This window comes from Silurus meridionalis, chromosome 17 (assembly GCF_014805685.1).
Source record: "Silurus meridionalis isolate SWU-2019-XX chromosome 17, ASM1480568v1, whole genome shotgun sequence".
Classification (NCBI taxonomy): domain Eukaryota; kingdom Metazoa; phylum Chordata; class Actinopteri; order Siluriformes; family Siluridae; genus Silurus; species Silurus meridionalis.
In genome coordinates this window covers 13393368-13416927 of record NC_060900.1, presented here as the reverse complement: position 1 = coordinate 13416927, position 23560 = coordinate 13393368, and the positions used below count along the sequence as shown (strand labels likewise).

The 23560-nt window shown below is 36.1% G+C and overlaps 2 protein-coding genes across 4 annotated transcripts in view; one reads left to right on the top strand and one right to left on the bottom strand.

Annotated features, from left to right (window-relative positions):
- Positions 1 to 11195, top strand: part of loxhd1b (lipoxygenase homology PLAT domains 1b) — a 20021-nt gene extending 8826 nt beyond the window's left edge. Inside the window, exons 20-42 of the mRNA XM_046871203.1 lie at positions 148 to 466; positions 642 to 793; positions 1040 to 1173; positions 1411 to 1556; positions 1995 to 2099; positions 2184 to 2312; positions 2698 to 2859; positions 3159 to 3340; positions 3474 to 3590; positions 3666 to 3828; positions 4303 to 4457; positions 4596 to 4805; positions 4937 to 5042; positions 5326 to 5504; positions 5656 to 5841; positions 6051 to 6178; positions 6261 to 6378; positions 6598 to 6775; positions 7121 to 7306; positions 8406 to 8576; positions 8719 to 8857; positions 10151 to 10303; positions 10422 to 11195. Coding sequence (XP_046727159.1) covers positions 148 to 466; positions 642 to 793; positions 1040 to 1173; positions 1411 to 1556; positions 1995 to 2099; positions 2184 to 2312; positions 2698 to 2859; positions 3159 to 3340; positions 3474 to 3590; positions 3666 to 3828; positions 4303 to 4457; positions 4596 to 4805; positions 4937 to 5042; positions 5326 to 5504; positions 5656 to 5841; positions 6051 to 6178; positions 6261 to 6378; positions 6598 to 6775; positions 7121 to 7306; positions 8406 to 8576; positions 8719 to 8857; positions 10151 to 10303; positions 10422 to 10902 — 3999 coding nt within the window. The 3' untranslated portion in view covers positions 10903 to 11195. The remainder of the gene's footprint in view (positions 1 to 147; positions 467 to 641; positions 794 to 1039; positions 1174 to 1410; positions 1557 to 1994; positions 2100 to 2183; positions 2313 to 2697; positions 2860 to 3158; positions 3341 to 3473; positions 3591 to 3665; positions 3829 to 4302; positions 4458 to 4595; positions 4806 to 4936; positions 5043 to 5325; positions 5505 to 5655; positions 5842 to 6050; positions 6179 to 6260; positions 6379 to 6597; positions 6776 to 7120; positions 7307 to 8405; positions 8577 to 8718; positions 8858 to 10150; positions 10304 to 10421) is intronic.
- Positions 11110 to 23560, bottom strand: rnf165b (ring finger protein 165b). 3 transcript variants are annotated; one of them, XM_046871204.1, is made up of 8 exons: positions 23290 to 23560; positions 18882 to 19191; positions 18608 to 18742; positions 18154 to 18283; positions 17279 to 17383; positions 17036 to 17131; positions 14985 to 15088; positions 11110 to 14837 (listed from the first exon to the last, which is right to left on the bottom strand). In XM_046871204.1, the coding sequence occupies exons 1-8, from the start codon at positions 23348 to 23350 to the stop codon at positions 14720 to 14722; spliced, it is 1059 nt and encodes a 352-aa protein (XP_046727160.1). In that variant the 5' UTR covers positions 23351 to 23560; the 3' UTR covers positions 11110 to 14719. The 3 variants fall into 3 exon arrangements, 2 of the variants coding, with proteins under 2 accessions (XP_046727160.1, XP_046727161.1); XM_046871205.1 differs by having other exon boundaries at positions 11113 to 14837; positions 18608 to 18739; XR_006928290.1 differs by lacking the exons at positions 11110 to 14837; positions 14985 to 15088; positions 17036 to 17131; ... (2 more) ...; positions 18608 to 18742; positions 18882 to 19191 and adding an exon at positions 20912 to 22245.

The following is a 23560-nucleotide window of genomic DNA, read 5'->3' as shown; positions in this document are numbered from 1 at the left end:
TCAATACTAGTTATTTCAGTAGCATATTACACTTTACAGGACTTTACAGGAAAATATCTACATATCCAAAAACTGTTTCAATTCATGAGAATGTTCTGAATAGAAATATCAACACTGAGTCATTGTTTGTTTTTTTGTTTGATACAGATTGAAGCTAAAGATGTTGGAAATATCTTTAAAATCCGCATTGGTCATGATGGATCAGGAATTGGCTCTGGATGGTACTTAGAAAAAGTGGAAGTGAAATACCTTGTCATGGCCATGGTTAAGAAAGAGAAGAAAGAAGACAAGAAGAAAAACAAAAAGAAGAAAAAGAAGGATGAGGATGAGGATGAGGAGGGTGAGGAAGTGATGCAGGAAGTAGTAAAGACATTGGCCTTTCCCTGTGACCGTTGGCTGGCTGAAGATGAGGAGGATGGGGAATTGATAGTGGAGTTTCTACCTGAGGGCAATGAGGAGCTAGAGGGTAAAGAAATACATACATTCAATACCTTTAATCATCATCTCAAGAAACATCTATTTTATATTCATCCATTTACATACAGGCTGCTTGATTTATTGTACCATCATAAAAAATCAGCTATAATATGAATATTAATGTTCATGAAGGGAAATAACCATTTGACAATATCTTCTCATAGAAAATATTTATGAAGTCAGTGTTTTTACGGGCAACATGTGGGGTGCAGGAACCGATGCCAATGTTTTTATCAATATCTATGGTGAGAGTGGTGACACTGGGGAGCGTCCCCTGAAGAAATCTAACCACCTCAACAAATTTGAGTGTGGCCAGGTAAGAAACACTTGATGAACACTTGTTCTCTAACTCTAAGAAACCTTATATGGTGATTTTTAAAATAGGTGTGCTGGTGTAATATAGTTTTAATGTGAACTAATCATATATAATTTAACATGTTTTTTTTACTTTTGAAGTTTTGATTGTAAGGACAGTTTTATTTTGTAACATAAGGTCATTCTGTTTATTGTCATTTATTTTGATCACATTTGATGACAAGTCCGCTGCATCTGAATGTTTTAGGAAGATGTGTTCACAATAAAGGCAATTGAACTAGGGCCTTTGAAAAAGCTAAGAATCCATCATGACAATAAACATGCCAACTCAGCCTGGTACCTGGACCGAGTTGAGATTATAGATACAAAAGATGACACTACGTGAGTGTGCCTTTGAAAATAATTTTTTAACACATAAGTTAAATCTAAAAATATTTTCAATTATTTATATATATATATATATATATATATATATATATATATATATATATATATATATTTATTTATTTTTTATTTTTTAGATAACTATACTACTAATTTTGATTTATTACGTTTTTAATTAAAATATATACTGTTATACATTACAATGAAAACATTTGAATTGTAATACTAATGCAGGTATTACTTCCCCTGTAACCGCTGGTTGGCTGTTGATGAGGATGACGGCCAGATTGTTCGAGAACTGGTCCCTGTGGATGAGGCTTTCATGAAGAAGAATGAGGACGAGGAAGATTTAGGAGCCACCTTAGGTTTGGAGCAGAAAGGTAAAGAAAAGGTTCATGACATATTATGTGTTGTGGATGTGATGTGATTTACTTCCACAACTGCAGATGTGCAGTTGTGTGTAGTGAAACTTTCAGCAGGTTAAAAACAATGGCATTCTCCAAAATAAGGAAAGTTGTTTTAGATGCTTCTATCTTTAAGTTCAACTCAGTTCAGCAGAAACAAAAATACCTTAGCTTTTTCTTTTATTTATCTTTTATTTTTCCTTTTATTTATTCATTTACAGTGTCCAATAAAAATGTTGTCTACACTCATTTCTTTTGTCTGGCAAAAAACATCAATTCATGTTTTTAGTTATATAATTGTCCAGACCTCACCTGACGAGAAGGGTTTATTTACTGGACTGCAAGCAATTTTAGTTGAAGACTGCTGATTTAGAGGAATGTTGTGGGGTTTTTTTTCTCTTTTTTTTTTTACAGCCATGTCAACAACATTTACACTGAGGATTAAGACTGGGGAAAAGAAATATGCTGGAACAGATGCCAATGTTTTTGCAGTTCTTTATGGAGAATATGATGATACAGGTTTGTGTGAATGGGTGATTTGTGCTGACATCATCTGCTGTTAGTTTTTTTTTTGTTTTTTTTGATTGTTCATTAATTCTACAGGAATTATTAACCTGAAGGCCAGCAAAAATCACAAGAATAAGTTTGAACAAGGATACATAGATGAATTCACTGTGGAAGCTGTTAATCTTGGAGAACTTAAAAGGATCAGAATTGGTCATGACAATGCTGGTAAGATTTTGAAATGTTTTACTATGTAAGATGTTTGCAGAAGAAACCTGGTTAATTTTGATAGAATGTTGCTGAAAGTCAGCATCAGATTAATGAGAAACTTAAGCTTTATGTTCTTATTGGATACAATGAACTGCTTCTAAAATCTGCAAGCAAAGCTGTCTGCATCCTAGAATTCATATAACATTATGTTATAGGACCAAAGGTGTTCCTTTACACCTTTGTTCAGCAATGTGTATCATAGCAATGAAGTCGAAAATGAGTCTAATCTTAAGGAGAATTGCTGAACGAAATATGATTAGTGGTAATAAACATCTGAATATCAATGGCAACACAGTAGTAAAATGATGTTAACACATTCTATTCTATTCTATCTTTCATTCAGGGGGTTCAGGTTGGTTTTTGGATTGGGTGGAGATTAATGCACCTTCTCAGGGTCTGAAACTCTGTTTCCCATGTGGTCGCTGGTTGGATAAGGGAGAAGATGATGGGGCATTAGCAAGAGATTTGTACCCAGCTGAACTGCAGACTGAGGTGTACACTCCATGTAAGTAATATATTTGACACTATATATACACACTTTCATTAGATCCCAATGTCATCTATCTATCTATCTATCTATCTATCTATCTATCTATCTATCTATCTATCTATCTATCTATCTATCTATCTATCTATCTATCTATCATATTTCTTCTAGGGCTCCTACAAAGCTTAACTCACACACAAATGTAAATCACAGTTAAATTTAATTGTTCATTTGTCTGCATTTTCTGGCCATATAATGTTTAAAAAAGTAAGTATTGACTTGTGATTTTCTCTGATGTTTTTTTATTCTTTCTACAGTTGTGCCCTATGAGATTAAAACCTTTACTAGTGACATCTTTGGAGCAGGAACAGATGCAGATGTCTTTATTGTTCTCTATGGTGAAAATGGAGTCTGTACTCACCAAAAGTATCTTTGTGTGAATAAAAGAGAAAGGCGCATGTACTTTGAGAGGGGAGCAGAAGACATGTTCATTGTGGAAGTGAGCACAGTACATTTAATACTACTGCTCATTAAATACTTTAATAATAATTTATAAATTACTTACCTTTTCTCAGCTCTATTGTGCTTGATAAATGTATATTTACATGATGATGCATTTTGTTAATGTGTAGCTGGAAGATGTAGGTGACATCATTGAGAAGATTCGCATCGGACATGACAACAGAGGCATAAACCCTGGGTGGCATCTTGACCGAGTGGAGATTAGAAGGCTTTTAAGGAAAGGAAAGGTAGTAAAATTTGATGCTGTTTTCTTTCTGGATAGTAATTACCAGAAATAGTTGTGAGTTTGTATTTTCTTTAAGGGATCTGAGACTACCATCTTTCCATGTGAGAGATGGTTGGCAAAGTCTGAAGATGATGGTGAGACTGTAAGGGAGCTGGTACCCTCAGATATCATTATAGAGAGGCTTCTGAGAGATGGCACACTGAAATGCACTGAGACTGAAGTGGAAGATGCATTGGAAAGTATGATCCCTGCTGTGCACTTGTGACTAACTTCTGACTAACTAAATGTTACAATGTAAAATGGCCAAAAGTTTGTGGACACCTGACCACCACACTCATATGTGGGTGTTTCCGCTAAACTGCTATACAATTTAATAGCATACAGTTGTCTAGACTATTTGTGTATGCTATGACATTAAGAATTCACTTTAAACTAAGAGGTCCAAACATGTTCCAGTATGACATTGCCTCTATGAAATCTCCAAATTCATTAAAAAGCCTTGAGAGAAGAGTGGAGGTTAATGTAACAGCAAAGAGACACTAAATCTATGCTGGAATTTTCCACACATATGGATGTGATTGGTCAGGTGTCCACATACTGTTCTGCCATACTTGTTAAGTAATAGAAACACATTAATTAGAAATACATTTCTTTACAAAGATTTTTTGTTGTAACCACTGTTTCATGTTTTTTTGTATTTACAAAAAATTTAGCTCACACTTATGAAGTGTCTGTAAGAACAGGTGATATGTATGGAGCAGGAACAGATGCCAATGTGTTCCTGACTATCTATGGAGAACTTGGAGACACAGGAGAACGCAAACTCCGCAAATCAGAAACCAACAAGAATAAGTTTAAGAGAGGAGCAGTATGTCTTTTCTTGAACAGTATTTCTCCAAATTTAATACAGAAAACATAAACGCATGCACAGCATGCATAAACACTATCTGAGTATATATACAATATCACTGTTACACATCAATGGGTGTCTGATTCTTCGTTCTAGGTTGATAAATTCAGCATTGAGGCTGTGGACCTTGGGCAAGTGTTTAAGATCAAAATACGGCATGACAATTCTATGATAGGTGCAGACTGGTTCCTAGAGCAGGTAGAAATTGTGGATACAGACACGGAGGAAATCTTCATGTTCTTATGTGAAAGGTGGCTCTCAAAAAAGAAAGAAGATAAAAGGATTGAGAGAACATTTTATGTCAAGGTGAGAAAGTTTAAATTACATTTTCAATGGTTCTTTTATGCAGTTTTATGATTCCTAAGTATAATAAACCAAAGTAATTATTGTTTTTTTAATACTGAATTATCTACCTGAGGTACTTGCCATTCTACCAGGGATATGAAGGTGAAAGGAATCCCCAAAATTCTAAGCCAAGCCTTGACAACAATATGAACAAGAAGAAAAAGAAGAAAAAATCAGCCGTTGTAGAGGAAAATTCTGGTAAGGTTTAATTTATATATTAATTTGAATAACTGTGTATTAGTTATTGTTGTTAAAATACATGTTACAAGAAACTTTATGTGCTGACTCTAAACACTTAAATTGGGATTAGATTGTATTATCTAAGAATATTTCCCCTGTTAAATCTGCATATTGATTATATATATATATATATATATATATATATATATATATATATATATATATATATATATATATATATAAAATATATATTATATTTTCTAATCCACAGTGATCCCATATCACTTTACGGTGTCAACAGGCTCAGACCATGATGCTAGTACCACCAGTAGGGTCTTTGTGATCATTATAGGTGCAAATGATCTTGAAACAGACAGACTCTGGCTTGACCTTCCTGAAGGAAAGAAATGTTTTGCTGCTGAAAGTATGGAACACTTTGAATGCTATGGGTTGGATGTAGGAGAAATCAAAAAAATCGAGGCAAGACAAATGCATTATTGATGTTTTTGGACCTACCTGACGTAAAATGCACAGTGCCATGAGCTTCAGTCAGAAATTGTTTTGCAGATGTAATTGAAAAGTTGTACGTGTCTTCTTTACTACCTCTTCTTTTTCTATTTTCTTTCTGCAGTTAGGCCATAATGGTGCTACTCCAGAAAGCTGCTGGCTGGTGGAGGAACTTGCTGTAGCAGTTCCTACCAAAGGCATCAAATATATGTTCCAATGTAACTGCTGGCTTGCAAAGGATAGAGGGGATGGTCTCACATCAAGAGTGTTCAATATACTTGATGCCATCACTATTAATATAATTCAAAAGGTTATTTCTTATTTATAATTATTCATTCGTTCATTTTCAGTAAACACTTTATACTGATCAGGGCGCTGGTGGATCCTGGGTTTTCAATGGGCCCCAGGTGGGAATACACCCTGGATGGGCCTATAAATAAATTAATAACTTGGTTAGTGATGTTATTTTATTTGACCACTGATATCTAGTCACCCAAATCTTTAAATTTCTTTCTTCAGGTTGTCTATGAGATTACAGTTGTTACAGGGGACACCCAGTATGCAGGGACTGACACGAATATATTTATTACGGTATTTGGGGCTAACGGGAGCTCAGAGGAGATCTTGTTACCAAAGAATGAAGACAGGTGCTAGATATACCCTCAAATAGCTAATCATAATGTTATTAAATGTTTAAGATGGCATCTGACTTTTATTTACATATCCAAGGTTTGAGAGAGATCAGCAGGACACTTTTAATTTGGAGATAGATGACATTGCTCCACTTAAAAAGTTAAGAGTTCGCATCGATGGAACAGGATGCCGACCCGATTGGTTCCTTGACAAGGTTAGTTTAAACATACAGCCTGACATTAATGACTTGAGTGAGTCTTTATTGATATTACTGGTTACAATTACACACAAGCCAACTGTGTTTTATTGTTTGACAGTACAATGAGTCACCTGCTGGATACGGTAATCTGGTTGAAGATAGCGGATGATAAACAGTGTTCAGGTTTTATGTTGCGTTGTTGTCATTGTCTTCTTGTCATGTTACATGACCTAGATTATCATGCGAAACCCAATCACTGAGGAAGTGTCGGTTTTCACCTATGAGGACTGGCTATCCAAAACAAAAGGGCCAAAGAGGACGAAGGTCTGTGAGCTCCCTGCAGTGGTGGACGATGAGGAGATGGTGGAGAAAACCACCTATACTATTCAGGTTAAGACCAGTGACATTGCTGGTAGGTCACACATGCATGTTTTTTTTTCTTTCGTTTGAATTATTGCATAAATGTAAATAAAAACTTTACTGACAACACTGCTCTCTTCAGGTTATTCATGGAACTACAACTGTTACTGGAATCATGCCAGCTGTGACCTTATTTAATAGCTATGCAATGATAAAATGAGATGACTCTATAATTTAAGCAAATTGTAATAAAGCAGAATTATATACACAATTTTTTAAGATCATAATAGATAAAATACAAAATGTTTGCAAATAGAAATGTGAACTCGCTTGTCATAAACTGATATAAAGAAACACACAAACGAATCAAGTATATTATACACATGTGGTTTTCCAGGTGCAGGCACAGATGCTAATGTGTTCCTGATTGTGTTTGGAGAAAATGGGGACACGGGTACTTTAGCACTGAAAGAGAGCAGCAACAGGAACAAATTTGAGCGCAATCAGGTGGATGTGTTCCGCTTTCCAGATATCCTCAGTCTGGGAGAGCTTTGCAAAGTTCGAGTATGGCATGACAATAAGGGTAAGATATTTTTTTACTCTGCCTAGTGACTTTAGACCTGTGGTGTGCTGTGCATTTTACAACTAGGCATTCAGTGGTGTCCTACCCGAATCAATCCACCTCTTAATACCATCAATATGACAATATGACTATAGAAAGAAAGAATACTACACTAAAACACAGTATAACAGAGCGTTGCTTCACAGACAGGAATCTCAGGCAATTCAAAAAGTCTCCTCTCATAAGTTGACCCCGTTATTTTTCCATGCATTATGGTTTTCCTGGGGATTTTAAATTACGGCAAATCTTGTAAATTTTATGGGAAAGGTAATTCAAAAGTATAAATGTTTTTTGAAAAAGCTTAACAACTGTTTTGAAATGTTTTGGTTGACCTTTTCCCCCCTATGTCCAACTTTTCTTAAAAAGTCTATCTTGAAAAATGGCCTTTTAAGTATATTTGCAACTAAATAAATTTCTTCTCTTCCATCATCCATTATGGAATGAAAAAAAGTTAAATAAAAAATATTTGAGCAGATGCAGTTTGTGAGCTCTGACTAGAGTGCTCTCTAATCATTCAATCAAAAAGCATGAAAATCCAGACATTATAACGCCTGCTGATGGCCTCAGTGTCGCCAACTCAAAATCTGATTGGTTAAATCAACAGCAACATGTACTTTGCGCTACAGGGGACTGCACAGGGGACTAACTCTGATGGCCCCATGGTAGATTTCTTTGAGTGTGGCAACATGAGATGTGACGGTTGAAAAACTTTGATTGGAGAAAAAAAATAACGTAAACATACACTACTTGAGGCAGAGCGACTGTGAGAAAAGCTATTAAAAAAATTAATAGACTATTGGGAATATTTAATACATATTCATGGGAAAAAAAAAATATATATATATATATATATATATATATATATATATATATATATATATATATATATATATATAGAGTAAAAGTAAGTTAGTGATTCTGGTGATGTTTACGCCAGCAGAGAAGGCCTTGCTGGCCCTGAACCACTGCTTTAGACACATTATAACATCTAACGTAATATTATTACAGTATTTATTATCATGTCAAAAATACTTGTTTGTTTTTCTTTTTTCGCCTAAAGGACCTGCTCCTGGTTGGCACTTAGAAAGCATTGATGTAAAAGACGAGTTAATAAGTGAACCATTTCGATTCCCTTGTGACCGCTGGCTGGCCAAAAATGATGATGATGGCCAGATTATTCGGGAACTTGCCTGTGCCAACAATGATATCTTGGACCTCAGTGACAAGACCAGTATGACACAGGCTTTACATTTTATAATTTCAGATTCATTTGTTGATGTGATTTTTTTATTCATGTGATAAATGCAAGCAGTTATGTTTAAAGGAAAACCTAAACCTACACTAAAAAAAACATTTTCATATGTTCATTCTAGAATATAATATCGACATTACTACAGCCAACTATGAAGGTGCAGGAACGAAGGATAATGTGTGCATACTGCTTGAGGGGAGGAGAGCACGTTCAAAAGAGTTCATGCTGGAAAATTCTTCAAAGAAAAAGAGATTTGTGTGGTATGAATTTACACAACTCACAGAACTTAGGTTAACAGTGGTTCTCAAAGTGGGATTTGGTTTTCTGACCAAAGAATTGTTAGAATTTAATGAGTTTAACCTAAAAGATCCACTCAGCAGACCAGAACAACTCAGCTTATCCGTTTATTTATTTATTTATTTTCTGTCATCATGCTTTCATGTCAGAATCATCTTTATTGCCAAATACCGTATTTTTCAGACTATAAGCCGCTACTTTTTTCCCACGTTTTGAACCCCGCGGCTTAAACAACGAAGCGGCTTATTTATGATTTTTTACTGGGTTTTTCCCGGTTTCACAAATTTCAAGCCAAAAAACTGAGCCCCATAACATTAGACCAATGAAATTTCCGAACATAAACAAAAAAACGCACCTCACCTGTATTCTGAGCTGCACGGCATCGGGAGAAAAAAAGTTTTTTTTAAACGCACGACGATGCCAAAAGATAAACTCCCGAGAGAAATAGTTGTGAAAGGAAGGAGGAAGACAGTAAACAATGACTTTCTTGGTCGGCTACTGTTTAGATACAAGCCGTTGTAGCGCGTTGAGTCTGGGTGAAGGGAGCGCTCACTAACTCCAGTTGCAACAGAAATCATATAAGCACAGACAGGTTTCCAAAACTCGTGCTTTTTTATATTTCTTGGCAACAGCGTTGCGGGTTAGTCAAAGAAACTTAAAAATGAGCATTAGAAAATAATAAGTACATAATCCTCGGTCTTGCACACATGCAGTAATAGCGGAAAAATGCAGTGGCAGGCTATTCCCTAAATACCGCTATGCTCCTAAAGGAGCCACAACATATTTCACCCATTACACCATGTAACAGACATTGTCTTTTATTAAAGCCTGTGTAAAGTTCATTAGTTTCAGTGTAGACACCTGCGGCTCATAGACAGGTGCGGCGTATTTATGTTCAAAATAAAAATCTTTGTCAAATTCGGCTTATATATGGGTGCGCTTTATAGTCCGGAAATTGCGGAGTATGGGTTGCATGTACATGTCATGGTGTGCTAGTGCTTTAAAATTATTTTTTTAAAAAAACATAAAAAAATAATAAACTAGTAAAATAATAAAGATGTTAACTATACAGTTTGTGCAAAAAGTCCAAAATGCAGGGTTGCAATATAGAGGTCCTTGTTGATTGTGTTAATGTAATACATAAGAAATGAACAGTGTGATGTTTACATTACTGCAATGTTATATGGTACATAGTTATAGTGTACTATAAGATTATTGCATTCATAAATACTGTAATTTGTTTGTTGGTAATTTAGGGGTGCGACTGACTCATTTGAGTTTTCCTCCAAACTTCTGGGAGATATTGTGACTATCTCTTTGGCCCATATAACAAAAGATAAAAAAGTAAAGAACGAGGCTTACTGGCATGTTGAAGAAGTGGTAGTGACCGAACAAGAGCTGGGAAACAAGTGAGCTTACCTTTTACAATTGCAATATAAACAATTTATAGATCATTTACTTGCACAGGAAAAACATTTTAATAGAATGTTTTCTGTTCTTTTGTGTCAATCCCTCATACCTCTTCAGGTACCTTTTTTATTGCAATGCCCAGATACCACTTACTACAAAGAAATTCGAGTTTATGAGTTTTGAGTGTAGTAAGTGTGTGGAGAGCTTCGCCAGCAAAGTGCGCAGCTTGGTTCCTGTTAAATATGAGATTATAATCATCACAGGTGATGTGAAGGGAGCTGGAACTGATGCCAATGTCTTTATTACCATCTACGGTGTGAACGGAGACTCAGGGAAGCGTCCACTGAAGCAGAAGTTTAGGAACCTGTTTGAGAGGGCCCGTACTGACCGCTTCATTTTGGAGACACTTGACCTGGGTGATCTTCAGAGAGTAAACGTGGAGCATGACAACACTGGTCAAGCACCAGGCTGGTTCCTGGAGTGTGTAGAGATTACAAACACTGCCAACTGGGTGACCACAATATTTGTTTGCAGAAAATGGATGGATAAGAAAAAGGCAGACGGAAGAATTGATAGAGTTTTGTTCCCCAGATATTGACACTTTTTATGTTAGGTTGGTTTTTCAATTTAATTTACATTTTTCATTAGTTTGTTAATTTTAGAAAATAATTTTTAAAATTCTCAAACTATTTATTACTTTTTTTACCTAAATGAAATATTAGATTTGACATAATAGAGCCATCATGAAGCATTTTTTTATTTTTTTTTTTTTATTTGAAAAACACATACAAAAAGGTCATATACAAGACAAGAAATTAAAAAAGAAAGAACAGTTTGGGTTAAGCTATGCAACTTTTTGCATCATTAGTAATAAATACAGTACAAAATCCACCAAAAGTGAATCTAATTTTTTTTTTTACGCAATATACACTTAATCTAGTTATCGTACATGATGATCATCGAGCTATTGCTTAAATATTGTCAATACATATTTTTTTTCTACTCAACTATAAAATATTAATGTCAGAAAACATTGCGCAGTAACAGCAACAGCAGTGTCTTATACAAAGATAGCCACTTCCCTTTCACTGGCAGGTTATTCAATATTTTTTTTTTAACATCAGCAGCAGAAAAAACATCAGAAAGATTTATGGTAAAATATTTTAACATATCTATCCATTCTCATACGTATATTAAAACCTGAGAAAGACATGCATTATAGAGCTTGTGCTTTAGGATCTACTGTTCATTCTGTTTGCAAAACATAATACTATTGCTGTATGTCCAAAATCTTCTAGTGTGGTGGAGCAAGGAAAAAGACCTTAAGGCTGGTGGGACAAATCATATGACAAGGCATGTCTTAGATCATATCAGGCGTCTGCAAATAAATAGGGAGTTCCAATATGTTTGTCAGTTCAAACAAGAAAATTATTTTCCTTTGGGATGGGTCAATTATTTGACACAATGAGAAGGGACTTCTGCCCTTATTAGCTAAATCTACTCTAAATTAATGTACCATGCCATGTTGTTTAAAATTTGCACCTTTAAAAAAATCAGTGCCTGGTCAAGCTGAGAGCTAAATATATTTCATGGGAGGTTTTTATTTGTATTTTATTTTTTATATTTGACAATTTTGTTCGTCACGTCATCTAAAAACATCAAAAGAATAAATAATGGCCACATTACATTTAGTGATATATATCTTGAGACAGACATTTAGCTTCAGACCCTGTTATTAGTATAAAAAATGAGTACGAATTGGGGGAGTAGGGGTGAGTATGCAAACAGAACGTTTTAAAAAAGACTGATCTCTATTTAATAGAAATCAAGCTAATGTAAAGCATTTTGGACAAGAGGCTAATCACAGTACATCTCACTCTGCACTAAGCTGTGTTGTAATACTTAAAAAATGTTAGATACTAACCAAGTTAGAAGAATTAAAACAAAAACAAACAAACAAACAAACAAAAAAAAGAGTATGGTGCACATTTTCCAAATGCCAGTGAGAGGGTAGCCAAGCCGAGAGTGCAAAATAGGAGATACATGCAAAACATTTCCAGTCTATAGCAGTTTGTCTACTAGATCACAGCTAAATAATTCTTTGAAATCGCATTAATGGAATGTAACCAAATCCACAGCACCACACACTGACACATTTCAGCAGACCCCTTTGAATTTTTTTAAACTTGAGTTTCTCTTTTTCTCCTTTAAATAACAAATGCATGCAAAGCACTCCCATTAAAATATGCACGATGAGGTATTTATACACATTATGCCTATGTAAATAAATAAACTGATTCAATCGCTAAACTAAATCAAAACTTAAATATGCACCCATAGAGCTAAGTTAGTAATAAATTATGATTGTTAAATACTTAAGGCATTTTTACTGCACAAAATCCTGTGTAAACTATTGAATGCTGCACACAGGAAATGAGAAAAAAGACTGCTCTGTACCTTCTGAAGAAAAGTTTTCATTGAAGTAACAGAAGGAAGCTCAACAGACATTAACACTGCTCACACACAAAAAGGCCAGCAAGGGTGAGCTACACAAAACTCTCACTGAGACAATTGTGATAATAATAAAGCCAATTTATAGTGAAACAGAAATAGAAACTTCTTTGTTTTTCAAATACAATTTACCACAATGGTTTAGAATTGCCTCTAATCCAGGGAAACGCGAAAAAAAACAAGCAAGTTGTAATTAATCAATGCATCACTGCACTGCAATGCAATTTCTTTTCTTTTTTTTGTCAAATTAGTGTCAGAAATGCTACTAAGCCATGATGTCACATACATTTAAGCAAGGGTTCAAATAATTTAAGTAATACAAGTGGAAATAATGACTGAAGTTAAGCCACGCTACTATTTTTTTTTTTTTTTTGGATGGAGTATACTGTCAGGAGCAACCGCAGTGTACATGTTCAAAGAGACAGGTCACTGAGTGCAAATGCATAAGCAGGGACAAGAGAAACATTCACAATCACATCGAAGTCAGGCAACCTCATAATATAGTGCATTTACAAAAATAACAGCTAGCTACATTAAGACAACAATAAATATTATTCCAGCATTGCAGCTACTTATTTAAAATGGTGAGAAGCTGAAACAGCCCCACAAATAGGTTGGCATAATCCTCAATATTAGGGGAAAAAAAACATGAAGAACAGAATGGAAAGAATGAAATAAACTCAAAATACAGTTTAGAAAAGTTATGTTTGGTTTCTATAAAACAATGGCTTTTCTCCCTTTTCATCTCCCCCAGAAATGGCAGCAACAGTTTTCATGCACAATATGACTGCTTTCTTAGTTAGCTTCATACTCTACATATGCTGTACTTTCAAGCGATACCACACACGTACATTGCTAATGGAAACACTGAGAAGTAGGCTGTTGTTATTAGAATGTGTGCTTGTCCTACAGGCATTAAGGTATACATCTCACTCCTGGTTTCTTCAGTGACATGTTGAGAACACAGTGTCTTCAGAATTAGTAAGATATCTGTCATGCACAAATTGCCCATCTTTCCGTTTATGTTCCTGAAAACAAGCCTCAGCCTCTCACAGAACATGCATTTTGAGGATACTTTTCTAAGCATGGAGAGTTCACAAGCACAAATACATACTGTCACAGCTTAAATCAAGCCTGGTCTTGCTGTCACCATGGTTACAGAAAGTATATTATATATCACTTCTGATAATTACAGTTAATAATTGTTAGTGTCATTTCATACCGCTGGATAACTCGACTTGTGAGAATAAAGTTTTCCTTTACACATTCCTTATTAGGATTAAGATTTTGTTTGAAATCCACCTTTTTTTTTATCTACTAATTACATTTCATACTACTTTACTATCTTCATTCACATATTGTTCCCACATAGTACTCATTTTGAATATTGATTTTTTTTTTTTTTTACTTGATTAACTGCACTGTAGAAGAATGCAGAACACCTGAAATACATGACTGACTACTACTAGCAATTGGAAATTTGAAAGCTTCATAAAGTTTTGTTATAATGCATTATGAAACATTGTGACAGAGGAAAAGCTTTATGTTATCTGCAGTTGAGATCATCCAGGGGATGCACTTACTGTCCTAAACACACTGAATGTCCATGCAGGGGACTTCGTTAGGAACCATCCTAATGACAGACTCTGCAAAAAGTCACACTGAAACCTGCCCTGGACACTCGCGCAGATCTGAACATTCTTCTCCATGAATCCTCGGACTCTTTTTCATTTCGCTCACTTTGCTATTCACCTTTAATCCGACATGGATTAAAGTTTCACGTTTCGAGTTGGCTCAGAAGGCAAGGTCAAAGGTGAGAGGTGATGAAGAGACAGACATTTGGCAAAGTACCCGAAAAGGGACAGGGAAAAATGGCAGACCTTTCACCAACGCTACAGGAGATATCAGCTGTCCGGAGTCAGCTGGGTCTCAATGTCCACCCTGCAAATTGGACACTTCTTATTGGTTGAAAGCCACTGGTCAACACAAGCCTGATGGAAGAGGTGCATGCAGGGTAATCTCCTGATGGAAAAACCAAACAAAAAATATACATGTATGTAATATACATATACTATAATACAGTGTAGGTACAAAATATAACCAAGTTAATTTATAATCAGATTAATTTTAATTAATCAGATTAATATAACATTTTAAATTGCATACTACCTCACATCCTCTCCATCCTCAAGCATCGACAGGCAGATTGTACATTTTTCATCTGTGTCCAGCTCATCCTCATCCATCCCTATTTTCAGCTCCAGTGGTCTTCTCTGTTACAGAATACAAAAATACACACAAGGATGTAAAAAATGCACTGATATGTCCGTAAGGAATTATAGCAAGCTAAAAACAACACCCGAGGATGAGAGAATAATTTGAAGAGGCATTTACAAAACAACAAGACCAGGGTCAATTACAAGAAAATTATAAAAATAAATAATATAGCGTATTTAAAAAAAAAATAATGTGAATGCACAGCTCTTGACTACTACTTTGTTAATTTGGTAGATCCTTATCCAAAAGGACAGAGTGCTCTATTACCAGAAAATGTGCTTTCACAGTTCTAGATTTGACAATTTTAATCCAATCTACCTTGCTTAAATGCTCCAAATCAATCATCTCCACAAGGGGATCTGATGTACACAGCCTACTTAAAGTCATTCTACAGGTTTTCAATTGAATTTAGTTAAAGGGTAAAATATTTCTGGGTTAACAGAGCCCATCAGACTTTGTGCCAAAATAGATTGGTATTTTGAGCTAACCATGATGCCCTCTTCATATTAACTGAAGCCCCAATCCCAGGTGCAGAGAAGCTGCACCGCTGCATGATGCTGCCACCAACATGGTTCATTTAGAAGGATTTGTCTTTAGTGTGGAGTTCTTAGTTTTGATAAACTGTCTTTTTAATTAAACATACATTTTAAAGTCATAACCGAAATGATTTCAATTTGACTTGGGTGATTTAGGCAGGCTTGGAGGTTTTTGTTTTTTTTGACAGCCTCCTTGATGACATTGTTTAGACAATTCTGGACATATGGCCAATTGTTGGCCTTGTGGGAGCCGAGAAAAAAAATATATACTAGATTAAATGATAAAACTTGCATTGATGCATTTTCGAAAATGAGATCCTGTAAATGCTTTGTAAGCACTTTCAGAACCTTAAACAGTAGGATGAAATAAAAAAAGAATTGTCAAGAAAATCCTAAAGCTGCTCTTTATTTAGGATCATTGTTGACAGGTGTTTAATAATTACTAATAATAAATAAAGTTTGATTGTGATTTTTTCATTCTGAGCAGAGTTACTGTTTTATAATGGTGTGCACACCTGCCATTTCAACAGAAGCATGTATACTTTCCTATCCATGTTTATTATCATTATCATTAGAATGAAAACCTCCACAGACAGTAAAACAAGCACAGTGGCAACAGTAACTGATACAACACAGTGCTGCCTACATTAATAAATGTATTGTGTAATTTAATGCAGTTTATAAAACCCAAAATGGTTTTCATTTTTTAAGTATATAGTGGTTAATCATGTGACAAATGGGTACAAAAAGATAAAGAAATACCAGGAATTTAAATAGAAAGTTAAAAAATGTGTACAATTAAATAGCAGTGTGGCACTGGTGATTAAGCCCACATTATTGCAGCAATAATTTCTCCAAGATGGCTCAATGTGGCTCAAAGATTTAGTCCAAAAGATGGTTCTTCAATATGCAGCTCAAATACAATACCATATCCTCATATTCATACGTCTCTGTAAGGTCCCAGTCTGATAAACAAATCCCACCTACGTGTAGATAAAATTGGTGAACCACGATCCTTGACAGCTTTTCTACATTCCCTGCATATCAAGTACTTATTCTAAAACAAATCCCCATAGTTTCTTCCTGCCTGATTTACACAACCTCCAACAGACCTGTTGTGACAGGATACAGCCACTGCTGTACAGAAGCAGTACCATGTTTAAACATGTTAGTAAGTGCATGGCTAATGGAAAGAAATAATGGCCACTATAAGGTTTAATCTTTATCACTGGTTAATAAAGGTAGAATGTAGGGATGTTCTGTGGGTAGTTTGGAAACTCTGTAGTCTTTGTTTAGAGAAATGCATTGTACCTAGAACATATTGTGTGATACATTTACAATACACTATAAAATTATAACAACTGTTTCTAATTTGTTTATTAGAATATAAAAGTGGGTTCAGCTCACCTTTTTGTATTTATGAGGAAATGTAAACCTTTCAATGGTGGTCTGCACAGCCCCTCGATTCACATTGCCAAGTCTGTCTTCCAGCTGCAAGAGTTCCTATAATTAAAAATATATATCCATTTGTGGTCTTTTTTACCATCTACACAAGGGCTTAAAGGGAACTTTAATAATGAATATTAATAAAGTAAATTATATATAAATAAAGTAATTAATGCTCCTGTACAGAGCAGGATTTGATACTACCTCATAGCTTTCCCTCACAGCAGTGGCATGGCGGGAGGGATTGAGGCCCTGCAGTGTCAATAGATGTAACTGTGGATAGGGATAATTTCTGATCTCATGGACAACCTGTAAAAAGCATGACCAATAAGACAAATGTTCCTTTTAACCACAATAGTTTATCCAATTTAGAAGTTACAGTGTTACAGTGTTACTAAACACATCAGCATCATATACTCGCTGTTCACATTATCAATAAAGCCTGTGCATTTATGTAGTTCTTTAATCAGCTTGTCACATGGCAATGTTATGCAAATAACACTGCAGATACTGAAGTTAAGAGATTTAGTACATTTTTAAATCAAACATCAGAATAAAAAGAAAGTGTGATCTCTGAAATGTGAATGTAAGAACCAGATGAGCTTGGTTGAGTGTTTCAGAAACTACTGCAAATTTCACACACTACAGTCTCAAGGCTTTACATAGAATACTTGAAAAACAAAAGATACTAAGCAAGTGACAGTTCTAGGGGTGTAAATACCTTGTTGATTAAAGAGGTTAGAGTAAATGGGCCAGATTAGTTCAGGTTGCCAGGAAGAATAAAGTACCTCATATAAATTAGATGCTCAACCTTAAATAAAGCTCATAAACTGTAACTGCACGATGTTTTGCATACAGTCGCTGCCACATAATTGGCTGATTAGAACTGTCTGAATGTGGCAGTGTTTCGAACAATATGTGCATGTTCTCTGCAAGGTATTTCATATAAACTTCCTAAATAAACTTACTGACAGTGAGTTGGACTGAAAACAGAGCTAACAACAACTAACAACTTCCATAATTCATTTTTCAACTGGTGCATATCATTTTGCAATAAATTATACAGGTGGAACACATACCACTTGAGCTGAGGATGCATTTCTGGGAAAGTGGTGCAGCCTTGGAGAGGCCAGGTAGTGCTGATAGTGCTGTGGGAGCTGAGGGACATGGTAGTGTGAATGAGGTAGACCAGGGTCCACACTCAAGTCCCTGAGAAGAAGCACCATGAAAGCATGGGTAAACCGATCATCACAGAGTCATCTTTTGCATAGAAATCATGTTAACTGCGAAATATTTCCACATAGATCTCCTTGAAGTTTGGTTCCGGGGTACTTTATAGTTTACTACCATGAATATTAACAATTTGATATTATGAGTATGAACAATAATATTAACATTTCTACTTATTGTCATTGTTCTTTTGTACTTGACTTAGCTATTAATATTCATGAGCTAATAACTGCAATTAAAATTCTCTGTAACTCTATGGAGTAACCAAATATTTTTTTTTAAATGAGCATTTAAAAAAATTACCAGTCTGTTCCTTCAGCAAGATAGCGTGGCTGCTGCTGTACAGGTGGAGGGGGAGGAACATGTATGGAGGGGGTGTATTCATAGGGGGCACGGATCGCCTGGGGATGGTGTGCTGTTCTTTCTTGGGCATGCCTGCTTAAAAGAACCAAAGGTTGATATCAGCTAATTAAGAAATATGTGGTTTGGTCATTTTAGGGTTTTTTCCTGTCAATATTAGATGACATCCAAATGATACATAGTATGTACCAGAGTATTAGATTTGCCATTGTCTGACCTGGGCTGCGCAAGGAACCTCCTGTGCTGTGCCTCCAGGATCTGCTGCTGGATGAGGTATTGCTGGTGTAAAGCCTGAGGTAGGAAGGGGGGGCCTTGGATATCCTGGAACTGTGGTGCTGGTATGTGGCCAAGGGGAGGATGCAACGGGGCAGCTGGCTGGTGCGTTGGGCCAAGGTGTGGGTTCATGCCCGCCTGTGATTGTCCTGGATGGGGCATTGGGAAGTCAACAGGGATCTGGGCCTGAGGCCCTACTTGGAAATGCCGGCAAGAGGTAGCATGGCTATGCTGATGCCTGTTAAACTGAGATCCTGCAAGAACAATGACACCACATTAACTACATTTTGGGTAGAAATGCTGACTTTAAAATGAATGTACAATGCTGGTTGATCACCTCTCAATCTACCCAAATCCTTCTACATTTTTAAAGAATGCAAAGGGGAAGTTTAAGTGTTTTATGCAGATTTATTGGCTTGTAATACTACCAGGGCATCTTGCGGGCAGTCAGCAGCAGTGTATAGTTTCATTTTGGTTCTCATGGTCACTTCTCACCTCTCAGCAGCTGACACTTCAGCAACAGATGCAAGCAAGTCTACTATTATTCACTGACTATTCCAAGCAGCTAGCTGAGCCCCTCACAGGGAGTTCCTTGGCCACACCTGCCGTCTCAAAGACCCTGGAAAATCTATGCGTTTGGCTTAGATGAAGAATTCACTAAGTGACGTGAACAATTGTCCACAATTGTCCTGGCAAAGCATGCGGGAAAGTACCACAGCAAAAAAATTCTCATTAAATATTTACACAACAAATAAAACAGTGAGCATGATTAATAATTTGTTTTTAGTGCATGTTGGGAAAATAATTAAGTTCATATTTGAACTAACAAAATTAAAATGGAACAATCATGGACCTAGTCAAGACATGTGGCTGAACGTTTCAAGCCATCTTCCATAATTATGAAAAATGTGCAGAATGTCTACACTTAAGTAAAAAAGCATGAGAACCTCAAAAGGTAAAGCAGTAATTGGCAAGCTAGGAAACATCTGTTTTCCATGAGCTGACAAAAGACCTTCCTGTGCACACAAAAAAGAATAATCAATGCCCTGCATATATGTGAAAACTCTGGATTTTTTTTTAGCTCTATATGCCTCGATTTAAGATCACTTGTAAATGCTCTTCCTTGGTTCTCTAGGTCAACCAGTCATTATTTCTGATTTGTGCTACCTACAAACACACCTGGATTAGGTATCCTAGTTGCATAAAGTTTATTATAAGCTCTAGATGGAAAAAAAAATATATAAACTATATAAAATTTTAAACAGCAAGGGTTTATTACAATTGTTTTTTAGTTCAAAACAAATCTGAGGGTCTAAAACTAAAACTTGACTGAAACCTGGTTGTGTTATAAAGATTTTAGCCTGTTTAATGAGTGTTAAAGCTTTAATGGTAAAGAACAAAAAAGAAATTATTTATTTAGAAATCTGATTATTTTATATTTACTACATGTGTTAAAAAAACAAAACAAAAACAAACACACACACACAATGGCAAAATGTCTTCCAGATGTTAGAGGAAGAAAGAATAATCAATCACAGTGATGGAATGTTTGGATACTTCCCCACACCACGGCATCGGGATATATACATTTTGTCAGAAACTTTGTCTAAGAAAAGACTTAAAGGTGCAGTTTTAAAGTTTCATAACCAACATCATTTAAAATGTTTTCTATCTATCTATACACACACACACACACACACACACACACACACACACACACACACACCTATTTTTTTAATAATACAATGCAAGACAATTCTGATTTGCTGATCTTTTTAAAAAACCTTATCCAAACTTAAGGACCATTGGGTTCCCACTGCACCTTCAAGTGCCTAAATAAACAACATAATGGCCATGTATAAACTCATTTAGCTCCCATGATGAAAAAAAGCAAAGAATATATCTTTGTCACAGCAGGAGGGAGGAGGTGGGGAGGGGGCAATAAATGGAAATCAGCAAGAAGCACACTGGAGGTTAGGAAAAATACTATATTCTTTATTGAAAAATATTAGTATAGGTGGATTTGTGTCATAATAATAATATAATAATAATACCATGCAACAAATAAAACAACATTGAACAAAGGCAAGGCCCACCATGCTCCGTACAGGGTTAAACAGAACAAAAGCAGCATCCAATGAGCAGATGTGTTTGCTACAGCACATTACAGTACAGCAGGGTACATCTTTTCTACAGAAAGATTACATTGGAGTCTAATAAATGTTGAATAAAAATAATATGAATAATGTGATTCATGCATTGAAGTCTATTACCAGAACAAAAGGTAGAGAAACCACAACCAAACAATAGACATTTTCACTCTATTAGAGAATAATTGTAGCAGTGCAGGAAATTAAACATCCCTGTGAAATGGATAGCATTTTGAAATTTGTTAGTGCAGAGATCAAGTCAAGTGCTTAATTAATTAGCATCATTGTTTTTAATGCTGTGTGTATTGATGAGCCTTGTTTAGGCAGCGGTTAAAGTAATGTGGCACATGTCTGGGTGATCGACACAGGTGCAGTGTAACATTTGTGTGGCCGTTTCATTGCAAAGTAGGTTTCATTCCTTTTTTTTTTTTTTTATTCAGGACTTATTTTTAATGCCAGATCTCTCCATAGCCATATAGGGCACAGGCTCTCAACCGTGGTTCTGTAGTACCCCTTGTCCTGCACACTTCAATGTTTTCACCACTATAACACACCCACTTGAAATCAGGAAGGGGCCACTAGAATCAGGCATGTTGTGAACAGGGAAAACACTCAAATGTGCAGGACAGGAGGTACTCCAGGATTAAGACTGGAAACTAAATAATTATAAATGAGCCCAATTGCAAATGATAAATAAAGCCAACACATTGAATGGGTACAATGTACCTTTGCTGGTACAACAGGCATGATGCTTTCTATGATTAAGAAATATGAACTGCAAAATGCATCCACTTTACAGGAATTTACACATGTTGACTACCAAGGCTGGAAGGGATGTACATGAATCAGCTTCTCTAATGTCTACTGTATACGGGTTAACTATGTCAACTTAACATAGAGAAAACACATTTTAGCTCAGTGTTTTTTTTTTTATTATTTTAAGTATTTAACATTTAACATAAGGGCACTGTTCTTGGGTGTTCAAATACCAATGTCGTCTTCGGATGGAAAGAGGAAATGAAGAAGGGGGATCACAAAACAGCTAAATGCAGAGAACAGGCAGAGGCCACACCACACAGCAGCAGATGATCATTAGCTACACAATGGAGGGGGGACGACAAAGATCGGATAATGCAGAATGTAGAGCCAGCCTCGATACTATGAGACAGGAAATAAGAAACAGAAATAAAAGCACAATGAAATCGTTGATGGCACTCCATGGAGAAAAAAAAAAAAAATCAGTGCCACGCTAGCTTAGTTAACCAGCTAGCTACATTCGCTCAGCTAGCTAGTCAGTCGGGCAGCTAGTAGACGAGGTGAGCAAGCTAAGCATAGTTAGCTAGATAGCTATGTAGCGGATTTCTCATCCTGAGAGCCCCGCACTCAAAATGCGAGTTTAGGAATAAATACTTGGTATGAAATGTAAAATTAGCGGCCAATACCCAGATGCCACTGCGGGTCACCACCTTACAGTTACACATTCTAACACTGGTATCATGCGACTGTATAAGATCTGACAAATCAGGCGTTTTCAGCGGCCATTACAAAGAATTGCAGATTGAATGTTGATCCCCGACAACACAATTGTGAGTGGTCGCGTGTGTTTAAGGATTTATTAAAGGTTAAAAGAAGTATGTTTGCACAGGTTGATTGCGGTGTAAAATAAATAAAAAGACATTATCAGCTACAAAATGCCGCACACGAATCAACTGCCTTTGCTACTGTTTCGGGCCTTCATAGTCTCTTAGCGGATCTGGCTAACACGCTGGCCGCACACGTACATTAACACGTAGGGGAAAAATAATAATATTGTGGTTACTACACAAAACATAATAATCCCCCCAAATTTACTATATGTGCCTCGTTAGACGATCGAATTTAAAGTGTTTTCCAAAAACACTGACTTGCTAGCTGGCTAGCTAACAGATTAGCTTGCCCTAAAACAGAAATCAGTCATGCAACGATTGTTTGAAATCCTCCCTTGTCGCTTGCTTACTAGCCAGCAAAGGAGGGCAAAGAGCCACAGAGAATTCATTTTTATTGCTGGCTTACAGCCTGAGCGGATTTACCACCAAGGTCGACGTGTGATATTTATCTAGGGAAGTGATCGTAGCTAGCTATGTTAGCAAGCAAAGGGTATTTTTGGAAGATTTCGTACACAGCTAATGTTAATGGTTTAAGACAAATAAATGCAATAAATACCTCTATTTCTTACTGAGCCGAAAACGGGTAGAACCAGGTATCCAACATGTACTAAAACCATCTTTGAATTCTTCTGATCGTTTAACAGTCTTTAAATAGATGGCTCAAAATACTCGTTTAGAAATAAAAACTAGCTTGGGTTTACATTCAAGGCAGCGCGCGCAGTTGCCTTGAGGACAAAGACGGAGAGCAGCGGACTGCTGCTGTATGATCTACACAAAGCTGGACATGAACTGGTTGAGGCTGTAAGTCACCACCAGATGGCGCGGCT

Excerpts from the sequence above, each read along its gene's own strand:
- rnf165b (XM_046871204.1), bottom strand. The coding sequence starts at position 23,350 with ATGGTTTTAGTACATGTTGGATACCTGGTTCTACCCGTTTTCGGCTCA. Across the intron at positions 18,743-18,881 it reads AGGTTCCTTGCGCAGCCCAG|CAGGCATGCCCAAGAAAGAA; the intron begins GTCAGACAATGG and ends GGTTCTTTTAAG. Across the intron at positions 15,089-17,035 it reads TTCCTCATAAATACAAAAAG|AGAAGACCACTGGAGCTGAA; the intron begins GTGAGCTGAACC and ends ATTCTGTAACAG.